At 37.1% G+C, this 14,614-nt stretch overlaps 2 protein-coding genes across 2 annotated transcripts; both read left to right on the top strand.

Annotated features, from left to right (window-relative positions):
- The first annotated feature begins 7,445 nt into the window (after positions 1-7,445).
- LOC106405341 (glutelin type-D 1) lies at positions 7,446-8,991 on the top strand. The gene is made up of 3 exons (XM_013845902.3): positions 7,446-7,733; positions 7,878-8,598; positions 8,688-8,991. The coding sequence occupies exons 1-3, from the start codon at positions 7,538-7,540 to the stop codon at positions 8,839-8,841; spliced, it is 1,071 nt and encodes a 356-aa protein (XP_013701356.1). The 5' UTR covers positions 7,446-7,537; the 3' UTR covers positions 8,842-8,991.
- A 721-nt stretch (positions 8,992-9,712) lies between these two features.
- Positions 9,713-11,112, top strand: LOC106405169 (dirigent protein 10-like). The gene has a single exon (XM_013845759.3). It carries the CDS (start codon positions 9,791-9,793, stop codon positions 10,952-10,954), a length of 1,164 nt encoding a protein of 387 aa, XP_013701213.2. The 5' UTR covers positions 9,713-9,790; the 3' UTR covers positions 10,955-11,112.
- Positions 11,113-14,614: the final 3,502 nt, after the last annotated feature.

Genomic DNA, 14,614 nt, shown 5'->3' on the forward strand with positions numbered 1-14,614 from the left:
ATGTGTATCTAAGTCAGCTTTACAAATTACTATTCATAGTTCATATATCATTTCTGTACATCCTATTTTTTTGTCCATCATTTCTTTCACATCTTGAAATAACTGATGCTAATTAATAATAAACTTTTGGGTGGCAAAAAAATCAAATTTGTCTAATTATCGCTTAATTTGTCTAACCGATATATGAATTTCTCAATTCTAAGAAAATAATGTATAAAATTGTATTACATTATATAAAGAATATAAAATAAGACTACATAACATAAATATATTTTTTAAATTTTCTTTGTGGAAATCATTATGTTGTTTGATTATTGTATTTGATTCACATATTTGCATAGATATTTGTGATAGATGAATAACCATATTTTTATTATCAGTAAATAATATATATTTATTATATAATATAAGAAAATAAAATTATTTACTTTTAAAAAAAATTTGTCTCATGTTGGGGACTCGGTTATAGACATATCATATTCGAAGGAAACATTTTTACAGTTATCAATCTTCTTAACAGTCAAGAAACAAATCTGAATATCAAAACAATATCTCATACGATCTCTTTGTGGAATAACTGCTTTGAAGAAATTGAATTTAGGCATAAAAAAGGCTGAAAATGGATGTGCAGATGTGTTATCTATGTCAGCTTTACAAAGTACTATTCATAATTCATATATCATTTATGCCCATCCTATTTTTTTGTCCATCCTTTCTTAAACATCTTGAAATAACTGATGCTAATTAATAATAAACTTTTGGCAGGCAAACAAAATCAAATTTGTCTAATTATCGCTTAAATATTTTATTAATATTGTCTAAGAAACTTTCAAGTGATATCATAGTTTAGTTTTTATTAGTTTTTTTTGTTAATTTTTCGAGTTTTTTGCATTTAAGATTTTTTTCCATATTAAGCCCCTATTTCTTTCACAGAATTGATATATATATATATATGCCACAAAAATTACCATCAAATCAGTTTTACTTATTTATTATTTTGTTTTTAATGAAAATACACTTTTTAAATAATTTAATTTAAAATAAAATTATATATTAATTTGTTGTATTCTAACAATTTGATTGATTTAATTAGTTTGTTTTGGTGGATAACTTAAAAAAATTTCATATGAATTGGGGAAAGCAAGTTTATGTTGTTATATTATATTTATTTGTGTATATTGAATCTATATATAATGCTAGTGTAATAAAAAAAGAACATTATTTTTTTGGTAACTTAAAAAATATACATTATTACAATTTGAAATTAATCAAAATTGAATAAAATGGTAATTAAATATTTGTAAATCTAATTTTTTTTTTTATCTTGTTTAGTTGGATTCTCATGAAAATAAATCGATAGGTTAAACAAATGTTTCAAATTTTTTTGTGTTATTGTTTTGTCTATAAATTACAAAATTTATTGAATTGATATATTTAATTATTGCACCCTTAAATAATATTTTATTAAGACATTAGAGAACTATGTTTTGAGTTGTTTTGTCAAAATTGTACAAAAATCTATGCTTTTTCAAATTTGTCACGAAAATTTACATGTTAAACTTACTTTTACAAAATTCTTACATTTGTCACGAAAACAAAAATCTATGCTTTTTCATATTTGTCAATGTTCTCACATTTTCAAAGAATATATTAGCTTAGTCACTTACTTATTTTTTCTTACAAAACAAAGTATCAGAGTCTTGAAAGTTGAATTCATATTATTGTAACTGTAGATAAGAGTTTCTGATTACATACTTAGTGATTCTTGTATATGTGTCCAAGAAAGTTTCAAAGGCTTAGTGGTAACTGTCCTATATTTATGTCATAGTAACCCAGGTTCGATCATTTCCTTCGCATTGTTTTTTCATTTTTTACGAAAAAATAAATGAGATGACGTGGCAACTTCGGGCTCTCTGATTGATTGATTTTTCTATCCTACGTGGACACTCTCTCCATGGATTATATTTGCCTTTTAGTATTGTATATGTTGATTCTTACATTTGTCACGAAAACAAAAATCTATGATTTTTCATATTTGTCAATGTTCTCACACTTTCAAAGAATATATTAGCTTAGTCACTTACTTATTTTTTTTTACAAAACAAAGTATCGGAGTCTTGAAAGTTGAATTCATATTATTGTAACTGTAGATAAGAGTTTCTGATTACATACTTAGTGATTCTTGTATATGTGTCCAAGAAAGTTTCAATGGCTTAGTGGTAACTGCCCTATATTTATGTCATACTAACCCAAGTTCGATCATCTCCTTCGCATTGTTTTTTCATTTTTTACGAAAAAATAAATGAGATGACGTGGCAACTTCGGGCTCTCTGATTGGTTGATTTTTCTATCCTACGTGGACACCCTCTCCATGGCTTATATTTGTCTTTTAGTATTGTATTGATTAACTGGATTTTATTATTCTTGAATAAATTTGAATAGCAATTAAGAAAACCCAAAATTTTAAATTTAAAACACCCAAAAAAAATTACAGGATCTATTTATATAAAAAGGAAAACATTGTTTAATAATTAACATTACAATATAAACTTTTAGAAAGTTATCATATACGGTTGTAGGAAGTGACTTTAGCTTTAATTTTTATCTACATACTTAAATACTACCAATCATGTTTTATCCTAGTTTTTAAAGTTACAAACAAAAAATTAAAGTTACAGCAAAAACACACAAAAAATGGTTGTAAAAATCTTATTTTCTAAAGCCTCATCTTTTTAGCTGTAGAAAATTTTAAAGGTACATCCCTTAAAGCTAAATCCAAAAATTCTACAGACTAAATTCTAAAGTAAATTTTCTACAGCTACAACCCAACCAACCACCCCAAAAATAATAAGTATGTTTTAACTTGTTATAAACCATTTAGTGATCGACCCATTTATCAGCCCGTGTAGCAAGACGGACCAAGCCCATCCGCAGGATCATACTGGCGCCTATCTACTCTTGTGTTTATCTACAATATAGTTGGTGTTTATCTTACGTATTGCTAGTCATTATCTAGTTAAGGATAAGTACGATCTCATGTCGATCCAGTACTTAGACCGTCATTACCATATGTATATAAAGACCAGTTGGTCGACCTAATAATACACACAAGTTCCCCTCTTCATTCACAACACGTTATCAGCACGACCTTGTCTCTAAACCCTTCCAAAAATCCACCACCCATAAATCAGAAACCAAACGATCTCTTGCTATTTTCCGGCGACTCCTAAAGCTCTTCCAGTCGCCTCCTTTTCTCTCTGTCAGCAACCAGCAGCAGCTTTCTCTCCTCACAGACCGTTCAACTCATCACAAAAGGTTCAGGTATCTTCAGAAAACTCAAAACAAAACAAAAAAGGATTTAAACTCTCAGCCGCATACATACAACTACATCTAGCCGTATGTCTTTGCAGAATAAAATCTAAAACCCTAATCTATTTTCAAAGCTTAAATCTCGTCTTGTTTCACCTTGTTTAAGCTTGTTTGATTTTTTTTTAATCTTCCTGATGTGAGTTAATTGCTAGAACCTTTTAGGTTGACAATTACACCAATTTTTTTTACATATCCGACTGCTGCATCAACTTAATCTGATTGTTTGCTTGCATTAGAAACTTGTTCTTGAATGGTTAAAGTCTTTCTCTGATATGTTGAAATCGACTAGAACCTGTCTCAAATTTGAAAGAATTTTTTTAATATTTTTAAGATAAATCCGATTTTTCTTATAGATAAATCTGAAATTTTTAAAGATAAATCCGATTTTTTTTTGATAAATCCGACTGAAAACAATATATTATATATTTTAATTCGATTTTCCTATTTTTTTAAAAAAAAATTATATCTTTATCTTAAATAAAAAAAAATAGGATTTTCAGCATTTATCAGAAAAATATCGATTTATTTTTTTTCCTAATTCTACTAGGAATAGGAATTGCTAGTTTTTATCTGAAAATAAATAAATTTTGGATTATTACTGATATACTAGCATTATCAAATCATTATATTTAATCTGATAAATATCGAAAACAAATAAAAGTAAGAAATGATTGCATTTTTTTGAAAATGTATACTAATCTGATTTCATGCATGGATTTAACTTTATCTCGATTTTGTATAGGTTTAACTTTACCTTCCTGCATATCACATGAAATCATCTGATTAGGATAGATCATTCACACTGATTAGTTTACTTTCATGTCGAAAATTGATAAAACTGATCAGATTTCATGCAATGGATTTAACTTTATCCTAGATGTATAGGTTTAACTTTACCTTCCTGCATATACATGAAATCGTTTGGATCATTGAAAAAAAATATTGTTATTTACTTGCATTGCTTGTACCCGACTGAAAGAGTATGTGAATGATCCGATTATTTTCTTACTAATGGGGACATGCAGTACTACATGCAGCTGAGCTAATTCGCATCAGGCCATCTAGTGAGCACAAATACTCGCCATCCCAACTACTAACGGGTCATGAGCCAGATATATCCCATCTAAGAGTTTTTGGATGTGTCGTCCAAGTGCCTATAGCACCACCATAGAGAACAAAGATGGGACCTCAGAGGAGGATGGGAGTATATGTTGGATACGATTCCCCTTCTATTATTAAGTACCTAGAGCCAACAACAGGTGATTTGTTTAAGGCCAGGTTCGCGGATTGTCATTTTGATGAATCTCAGTATCCAGCATTAGGGGGAGATTATGGTAAGCTGGTATAGGATATAAAATGGAATCAAACATCCTTAACATGGCAGGATCCTCGGACTAGAGATTGTGATCTAGAAGTCCGGAAGATTATACATCTTCAAGAGCTAGCTAACAGATTGCCAGATTTCTTTGCTGACCCAAATAGAGTAACCAAGTCATACATACCAGCTGCAAATGCACCAATAAGACTTGATGTCCGTGATGGACATAATCAGGCTGCTACTACGTCTAAACCACAATTGAAACGTGGTAGACCAGTAGGTTCCAAAGACAAAGAAGTTCGGAAAAGAAAGAGTGCAAAGAAATCCGACAAAGTGGAAACTCTAGACATGGAAAAGGAAACTCATGTACCACCAAAAGATACTTGGGACGCTAAGAATCAAGGTAATGAAGTTCCTGACAATAATGAGATCTCAATAAATTATGTCATGTCTGGAAGGAAATGGAACAGAAAACATGTCGACATGCATGAATGATATATTTGCTTATAATGTAGCAGTCGAATTGATGGATAATAAGGATCCAGAACCCACATCTATACTAGAATGTATGCAACGACCAGTTTGGTTGAAATGGAAAGAAGCCATTAATGTGGAGTTAGAATCACTGAAAAAGAGAGGAGTGTTTGGACAGATCATCCGGACACCTCACAACATAAAACCAGTGGGATACAAATGGGTTTTTGTGAGAAAAAGAAATGAGAAAGGAGAAGTTGTGAGATATAAAGCACGACTTGTTGCACAAGGATTCTCACAAAGATCAGAAATAGATTATGAGGAAACTTATTCCCCTGTGGTGGATGCTACGACCTTAAGATTTCTAATAAGTCTGGCTGTAAGAGAAGGTCTTGATATGCGGTTAATGGATGTTGTAACTACCTACTTATATGGTCCACTGGATAATGAGATATACATGAAAATTCCAGATGGTATTGAATTGAAAAACAAAGAGAGTTCTCGAGAACAACATTGTATCAGATTGAACAAGTCTCTTTATGGATTAAAGCAATCAGGTCGAATGTGGTACAATAGACTGTCCGAATATCTCCTGAAAGAAGGATACAAAAACGACCAGATCTGCCCATGCATATTCATAAAGAAGTTCAATAAGGGTTTTGTAATCATTGCAGTATATGTAGATGATTTAAATATCCTAGGAACCTCTGGAGAAATTTCCCAAACTGTTGAATATCTCAAGAAAGAATTCGAGATGAAAGATCTTGGAAAAACAAAGTTTTGTTTAGGATTGCAACTTGAGTATATGAAAGATGGAATTCTTGTGCATCAAAAGGCATATACAGAAAAAGTACTCAAAAGATTTAATATGGACTAGTCTCACCCATTGACTAGCCCCATGGTCGTGAGAAGTCTTGGTCCGGACACTGACCCATTTGGTCCGAAGAAGAAAAATGAGGAAGTCCTTGGTCCCGAAGTGCCTTATCTCAGTGCCATAGGAGCTCTGATGTATTTAGCTGGCCACACACGACCAGACATCAGCTTTGTTGTGAACTTACTTTCTAGGTTCAGCTCATGTCCGACCCAAAGGCACTGGAACGGGATTAAACATATACTTCGTTACCTACAAGGAACGAAAGACTTGGGTCTTATGTTTACTGACAAATCTAAGGAAGATTTAGTTGGTTTTGCTGATGCAGGTTATCTCTCAGATCCACATTATGCTAGATCTCAGACTGGTTATGTTTTTACACACGGTGGGACAGCTATATCCTGGCGGTCCATGAAGCAGACCATGGCAGCCACATCCTCTAACCACGCAGAAATATTAGCCATGCATGAAGCCAGCCGTGAGAGTGTATGGATGAGATCCATGACACAGCATATTCGTACCACTTGTGGTATGATCAAAGGAAAGGATCCACCGACCATCCTATACGAGGATAACACAGCATGCATCGCACAGCTTAAGGATGGATACATTAAAGGAGATAGGACGAAACATATTCTTCCTAAGTTCTTCTCCACATACGAGCTTCAGAAGGCAGGAGAGGTCCAAGTATTGCAAGTCCGTTCGAGTGAGAATTCAGCCGACCTCTTCACCAAGTCACTACCAACCTCAACGTTCAAGAAGCTCATATGGAAGATAGGCATGCGTCGACTGAAGGATCTTCGGTGATGCATTCATCAGGGGGTGTTCATGTGTTGTACTCTTTTTCCTGTTTTGTTTTCCCTTTTACCACATTGGGTTTTGGGTTTGTCAAGAGAGGTTTTAATGAGGCAACATCCAAAGCATGGATGAACCTTGACCGGATGTGTCGATCAAGGGAGAGTGTTATAAACCATTTAGTGATCGACCCATTTATCAGCCCGTGTAGCAAGACGGGCCAAGCCCATCCGCAGGATCATACTGGCGCCTATCTACTCTTGTGTTTATCTACATTATAGTTGGTGTTTATCTTACGTATTGCTAGTCATTATCTAGTTAATAAGTACGATCTCATGTCGATCCAGTACTTAGACCGTCATTACCATATGTATATAACGACCAGTTGGTCGACCTAATAATACACACAAGTTCCCCTCTTCATTCACAACATAACTTGATTTATATTGAAACTAGTCGAAAATAAGGTAAATAATCGCTAAAAACACTCAAATTAAAATTATTAATTATTATCTATACTTATCCAAGTTGATCAGCGTATTTATCCTTAGTCAAATATACGCTTCCAAGAAACTCTCAGTTTGTAACCGAATAGATATTCTCAAGCCATTATAAATACGTTCTCTCTATCAATGACTTCTCACATCAAAAGTTTCTACATCTCTCTCCTTTAATCATTCTTTCACCGTTTTCAGTTTAGCGTTTTAACAATGGAGTTGGATCTTTCACCTAGACTACCGAAGAAAGTGTACGGAGGAGACGGAGGTTCGTACTTTGCATGGTGCTCTGAAGAGCTACCCATGCTACGTGATGGCAACATTGGAGCCGCTAAGCTTGCTCTCGAGAAGTATGGCTTAGCTCTTCCTCGCTACTCTGATTCCTCCAAGGTCGCTTACGTTCTTCAAGGTCCGTTTCTTCTTAGATCTTTCCGTTGATAACGTCACTCTCTTGTTTTATGCAAAGTTTTCAACTTTATTGTGATTCATATGTTTTTATTTAACGGTTCCATAAACTGATATTAAAGTACTGTCTCTTTGTAACATTTGTCAGGATCTGGAACAGCTGGAATTGTTCTCCCTGAAAAGGAGGAGAAAGTGATTGAAATCAAGAAAGGAGATTCCATAGCTATACCTTTCGGTGTGGTGACATGGTGGTTCAACAATGAAGACGCTGAGCTGGTCATCCTCTTCCTTGGTGAGACTCACAAGGGTCACAAGGCAGGAGAGTTCACCGAGTTTTACTTAACCGGTTCCAACGGAATCTTCACCGGTTTCTCAACCGAGTTTGTAGGCAGAGCATGGGATCTCGATGAGACCACAGTGAAGAAGCTTGTCGGGTCTCAGACAGGAAACGGGATCGTCAAAGTTGATGGGAGTTTGAAAATGCCTTCACCTAGAAAAGGTGACAGGGAAGGGTTTGTGTTGAACTGCTTGGAGGCTCCTCTTGATGTTGATATCAAGGATGGAGGAAGAGTTGTCGTGTTGAACACAAAGAATCTTCCATTGGTTGGTGAAGTTGGATTTGGTGCTGATCTTGTGAGGATCGATGGACATTCCATGTGTTCTCCTGGATTCTCTTGTGACTCTGCTCTTCAAGTTACTTACATCGTTGGTGGTAGCGGTCGTGTTCAGGTGGTTGGAGCTGATGGGAAGAGAGTTCTTGAGACTCATGTGAAAGCTGGTGCTTTGTTCATTGTTCCTAGGTTCTTTGTTGTGTCCAAGATTGCTGATTCTGATGGGTTGTCTTGGTTCTCCATTGTGACCACTCCTGAGTATGATCTTTTTCTTCTATTTTTTTTATAATATTTTTTGGTTTATTGAAAGAAGCGTGCGTAACAAGTTTCTCTGAATCTTTTGGCAGTCCCATTTTCACTCACTTGGCGGGGAAGACATCTGCGTGGAAGGCATTGTCGCCGGAGGTTCTGCAGGCGGCATTTAAGGTTGCTCCGGAGGTGGAGAAGGCTTTCCGATCTAAGAGGACTTCTGATGCCATTTTCTTCCCTCCTCCCAACTAGATTATGAACTAAGCTTTGGTGGTTTTAGTTTGGTTTGTGGTTTAAGCAAAGTGTGTTTTATTTATTTTCTGTTGGTTACTATGGACTATGGTGCTCTCTTCTCCGTGTTACGAATTGAATAAATAAGAAAGGATGAAAAACTTCGTTTAATTGATGATTCTCAGATACTTGTGAATCGATATTGTCTTTATTTCAACCAAAACTAGTAGTTACGGTCCATGAACAACTAGGTTGTTTCCACTCCTCTGGTCTCGATATACTTGTAGAATAACTCGTCCACTCCGTTAAAGATGACGAAATAAAAAACATTATGATAATTATATCTGATATATAGTTTTTTTTTCACAAAGGTTATTAACTTATACCAGGAATCGAGATAATGGAACCGGAGAGCACTGTACTCTCTTAACCAGGATTTCGGTCTAATTCAATTATAATTATACTCTTTTAAGGGTTCCTTTGTTAAAGTTAATAAAGTATGCGTGAGATCGAGAGAATGGTCTCTCACGCTATAATCACGAAAGATTCTGAAGCATACGATCATTCGGGAAAGTGTTTACGGGAAGAACATGCAGCCAGTGATCGTATGCAGAAACGGTAATCTGGGCATGTCAAGCAGTGCGAACATTTCATGGTGAGATCGTTAAGTTTAATTACTATATTATAGAGTTAAAGAGCTTTAGTCTTTGGGTAATTTGACGAATTAATATTCAAATCTTGTGAAAAAGGTAATAAATTATTTTTAAATTGTTTTTGTATGTTTCTGCTCCAGAACCAAACCACCAGATAATGGAAAATAGCTATAACACCTGCTCCATCTCATCAACTCCATCTTCTTTTAACTATTTTACTTAATATATTCATTCTTGTCTATATATATACTTCCAGAATTTGCTTATCACTTAATTAAAACAACAATCTTGGCTTCTCTGATCATCTTTCTTGTTCAATGGCAGGTCAAAAGGTACTCTCTTTCTTGGTTATAGCTCTCTTTGTTACTTTCTCAGCTGCTGCTCGGTTTCTTGATGAAGAAGATACATTCCCAGCAACAACCACCCCGGGCTCAGGTCCCTTCCCTGGTCCTTTACCAGCGTCTGGCTCAAATTCTGCCGGAACTGGCTCAGGCTCTGCAGGAACCGGTTTCGGTGCAGGAATAGGAGGATCAGTACCATCAAGTGGTTCAGGTCCTTTGACTACTACTGGTTCTGGTCCTCTACCAATCCCTGGCTCTGTTCCTGGTCCTTTACCGGTTGGTGGCGGTCCAGGTTCCTTGCCTGGCATTGGTCCGGGTCCTTTACCAGCCGCTGGTTCAGCCACCGGTCCTGGTGTAGGTACCGGCCAAGCCCTTGGTGCAGGTGTAGGTACCGGGCAAGCTCTTGGTGGTGGTAGTGGTATTGTAGGTCCTGACCACACATTAGTGTTCTTTATGCACGACATACTCGGCGGTTCGAACCCCACGGCCAGAGCCGTAACCGGAGTCGTCGCAAACCCGGCTTTAAGTGGTCAACTCCCATTCGCTAAACCCAATGGCGCAAACCTTCCCATAACCAACGGAGTTCCATCTAACAACAACAACAACGGAATCATCAACAACAACAACGTCCCCCTTCTCGTCGGACTCGGCGGAACCACAGCCAACATTCTCCAAAACAACGGAAATAACGGAAACAACAACCTTTTAAACGGTCTGCCCGTTGCTAACGGCGGTCAGCTCCCGAGCGGTTCTGCTCTACAGATGCTTATGTTCGGAACGATGACTGTGATCGACGATGAACTAACCGAAGGGCATGAACTCGGGTCTGGTCTGCTCGGGAAAGCGCAGGGGTACTACGTGTCGAGTGCGGTTGATGGAACGAGCCAGACGATGGCGTTTACTGCCATGTTTGAGAACGGTGGTTATGAAGACAGTATAAGCTTCTTTGGTGTTCATAGGACAGCGGCTTCGGAATCGCATTTAGGAGTTATGGGAGGCACCGGGAAGTATGTGAACGCCAGAGGATTTGCGATTGTGAAGACGTTTACAGGATCTAGCGGGACGCAGCAGCAGCAGCCGCATCAGTTCACTGATGGACTTGAGACTGTTCTCCAGTGTACTGTTTATCTATCTTACTAGTTTTGCTTTGTTTTCCTCTTCTTATGTTTGGAGTTTGGGAATGTTTGGTTGGTGCATGTGGTTTTATATCAGTTGTAATCTAAATGTGAAAGAGTTGTGTAAACTGGACTTTGTATTATGCTTTTTTTTTGTCTGTGAAGTTGAAGATTTCATTTTCATCTGTTTTGCATTTTCAAGACAACTCTCTTTATGCAAACGAGAGAAAAGACTACAGAGTTTTTTTTTTAAAAAAAAAATTTAAAAAGGTTCAGCCTTACAAAAAAAAGTAAAAAGTAAAAGAAGGTTGAATTTAGGAAGCGCATATTTACTCTGGAAAATAAGTCTCGCAGTGTAAGCCTAGGGGTTAACACTGTACAGCCAATTGTCGTTGGAATAGATTACAATAATTTTGAGGATAATCAAAATGCACCTTCGAGAGTGTGGACAACAGTATTAGGCACTTTCACTTTCTTCAAAATACTACAGACACTAACAGTCTGTTCCAGTTCAAGAAGCCAATTAAATAAGTGTATTTTTTTAAGAGAAACTTATGTAACATATACCACCTTATGCAAGAAGAAGAGTCTCCCTTAGTATTAATAAAAGGAATTGCAGTAATGTTGGTAAATTGAATTTGCTAGTAACTCTTTATATTTGTTTTTGTTGAGATATTTAAAGGTATCTTTTGTTATGCAAATTGTATGTTAGTTTTGTGCTTCAGTTACGTTTAATCAAACACGAAACTGCTTGAATCAAATCAACTATACAACGATGGTAACAGAGAAGTATTCTCGTAACAAAGCAGTAATAAACAAAACAAGAGAAAGAGACAACAATAGCTCCAAGCTGGTTTAATGATGGGGTTGGTGTTTGAAAGTCTGTAACCAGTTGTTGAGGCGTTCTATTGCTGACAAGTCCACTTTCTTTGGAAAATTAGGGTAAGTAACAACTTTAGGTACTGGTCCCATCATCACTCGAAGTTTAAGCCCAGCTTCACAATAACCAGATTGTGAAGTTATGAAATAATGAACTCATGGTTCCGTAAGCTTAACAAGATCGTGTCCTGTCTTGTGCACAGCTATAGGAGACGTTGGATCACATGTCATGAATTCTAAGTCACCGTTGATTTGGTAGACGTCGTTGACTTCGTTGGCGTATTCGAAAATCAGAGTATCTCCAACATGAAACTGTTTCTCCTCACTCCACCTGTTATAGAAGTCACTATCATAGACGTTCCATCCCTCTGAGTCTCCGACCGTGTTGGTGGAGGAACCGGACGTGAGGGGTCATGGATGACAAGAACTTCGAGTTTATGTCCCAATACGCACTGAGCTTAGAAACAACGCAATTATGTAAGATAAGTTATCCTGATAAGCTATGAAAGCTAGTATAAACATCCAAGAAATTTGAGCTAATTGATGAAAGTCAATCACAATCTCGACACTAAGACATTCTACAATGAATCGATATTACTCCAATTTAGTATTGCTACTAGTGAAATGTAGATTAAAAAACAAAAAGATATTCTTTGACCGAAAAGGAGAAAGCAGGCTCCGTGTAACATTATAAGTGATTATCAATTTCATAATATAAACACCCCAGCTTTTATATCCACGTTCTAAAAATCGGCGGCCTAGGCGGCCGCGGCGCTACGCGTCACTTTTCCACCCCGATTTATACTAAATCGGTTAAAAAAATCGGATATCCGATTTTCTCCGTCTAGACCGCCTAAATGACCGCCTAGCCGTCTAGGCGGCCGTCTAATCTATTTTTTTTTAATAATATTTTTATTTATTTATTTGATCTAAAATTTTATAAATATTATTTATATTCATAATTTTGATGAAAATTACACTATATTAAGTTTACATATTCTATTTGTGTGTTTTATACAATCTTAAACATAAAAATGTATTAATGTTATAAACAATTAAAGATGAACATGTTTTATAACATAGTAAACAATCTAAAAATTCCACCCCGCATAATTTCCGATTAATCCCCGATTTTCTCTTTAGACGTTAGGCCCAACCCGACCGCCCGACTAACTCATAGCACGTTCCCGAACAGGGATATCCACTATGCCACCACTTTTCAAAGACCGTTGTTGGTTATTTGATTAGTTGGTTACATATTTATCTGATTCCTTAACTAATGAGTTAATGGAAAAGCTGGAAAAGCTTTAGTAGCAAAGTAATTAAAGTCTTTTGCAAAAAAACAAAGTAATTAAAGTAAAGATGCATAGTCTAAGAGTCGCTTCCTTATCGTAAAGCAACCAACTAAACTCAAACTCATGCTATCTCAATTCCTGATCACAATTCACAACCTATACATTTATTTATTTAAATCATTTTATTTCTCCCGACTCTGTTGTCTCCCTTTTTTTTCCAACTAGTTTTATTAAAAAGCCAAGCCCAAGAAACATATCCAGTACAAAATCCACACTGTTAAAACGAAAAGATAAAAGCACAAAAATAACGGGCACACAAGCGGAAAGAAAATGGACCAGGCCCAAACTTCTAAAGATCAACTTTACCGTCCCAAACGTTGACCCCTTCGAACACACATGTCTAGATCTCAAATCCAGAAGACACACGTCACTTGATCTCTTCATCTTCTCAAACGCCGGCGACCTCAACGGTGTTTCACCGGATTCACCCCAGCACCATCATCATTCATCGATTCCGGAACACACCGGAACCCATGACCTCTAACCATCTTCACCGCAACCGCCTTAACTCATGTGTATTCTTTATCGGAGAGAATCAATCGCCAGAACGAGATCTCATCCGTCACCGTTCGAGCACACACCAGAGCAAAAACATCGCGCAGACCATAACCACCTTTCACCGGAGAGCTTCTCTCGTCCTACGAAGAGAGCTCATCCACCGAATCCCAACCGACGCCGCATGAACAAAAAAACGAAACCACACCCTAAAACAGATCTAGGGCACCAAAAGCCAAAGAGGCAAGGCAAGGAAAACCTTCACCCCTCGGTAGCAAAGCCGGAAACGATTGGATCTATAGAAGCCTCCACCTTCCTGGACTCTTAGCCGGCGGCGCGGAGCTGAGGGAGCCTCCACCCCCCCCCCCCCCCCGGAAGCTTAGTCGGCGACTATGGAGCTATAAAAGCCTCCATATCCCGTAGCAAACGCTGAACTCAAAAGCTGGCTGTCACATCGATCCACCGTCCTACATCTTCACCGCGAGGCCAGAGAAAGAGGAGTTACCGCCGTTCAAAGCACACCACGAGCGGGGCCTTTCCCGGAGCAAAACCCTAGCCCAGATCCGCAAGTATATCGGAGAGAGACCACAGATCGGAGCACACAGTCAGAGGACTGAACTTAAATGACCAAAAGGGAGCCACCGGCGCCTGCACGCGCTCGGACGCACCACCGGACGCCGGGGCTGCCTTCACACGCGTTCTCTCTCTTCTCTCTCTTCTAGTTCCTCTTTTCCCAAGTAAACACCACTCTGTTTTCTCCCTTGTCTTTGAAGTTTTGGCAAACGATTACATTCCACATCTTTATCGTTACGCGTGTTTTTATATCTTTATATTTTGTTTGTAGATGTGACATTTATGATTTTTTTGGTTCTACTTTCTGTGTTATCTAACTTAAACATCACAATGTGACAAATGTCAGTCGTCAAATTTGATATAGCAAAAGAGACGCCAAATTA

This window comes from Brassica napus, chromosome C4 (assembly GCF_020379485.1).
Source record: "Brassica napus cultivar Da-Ae chromosome C4, Da-Ae, whole genome shotgun sequence".
Classification (NCBI taxonomy): Eukaryota; Viridiplantae; Streptophyta; class Magnoliopsida; order Brassicales; family Brassicaceae; genus Brassica; species Brassica napus.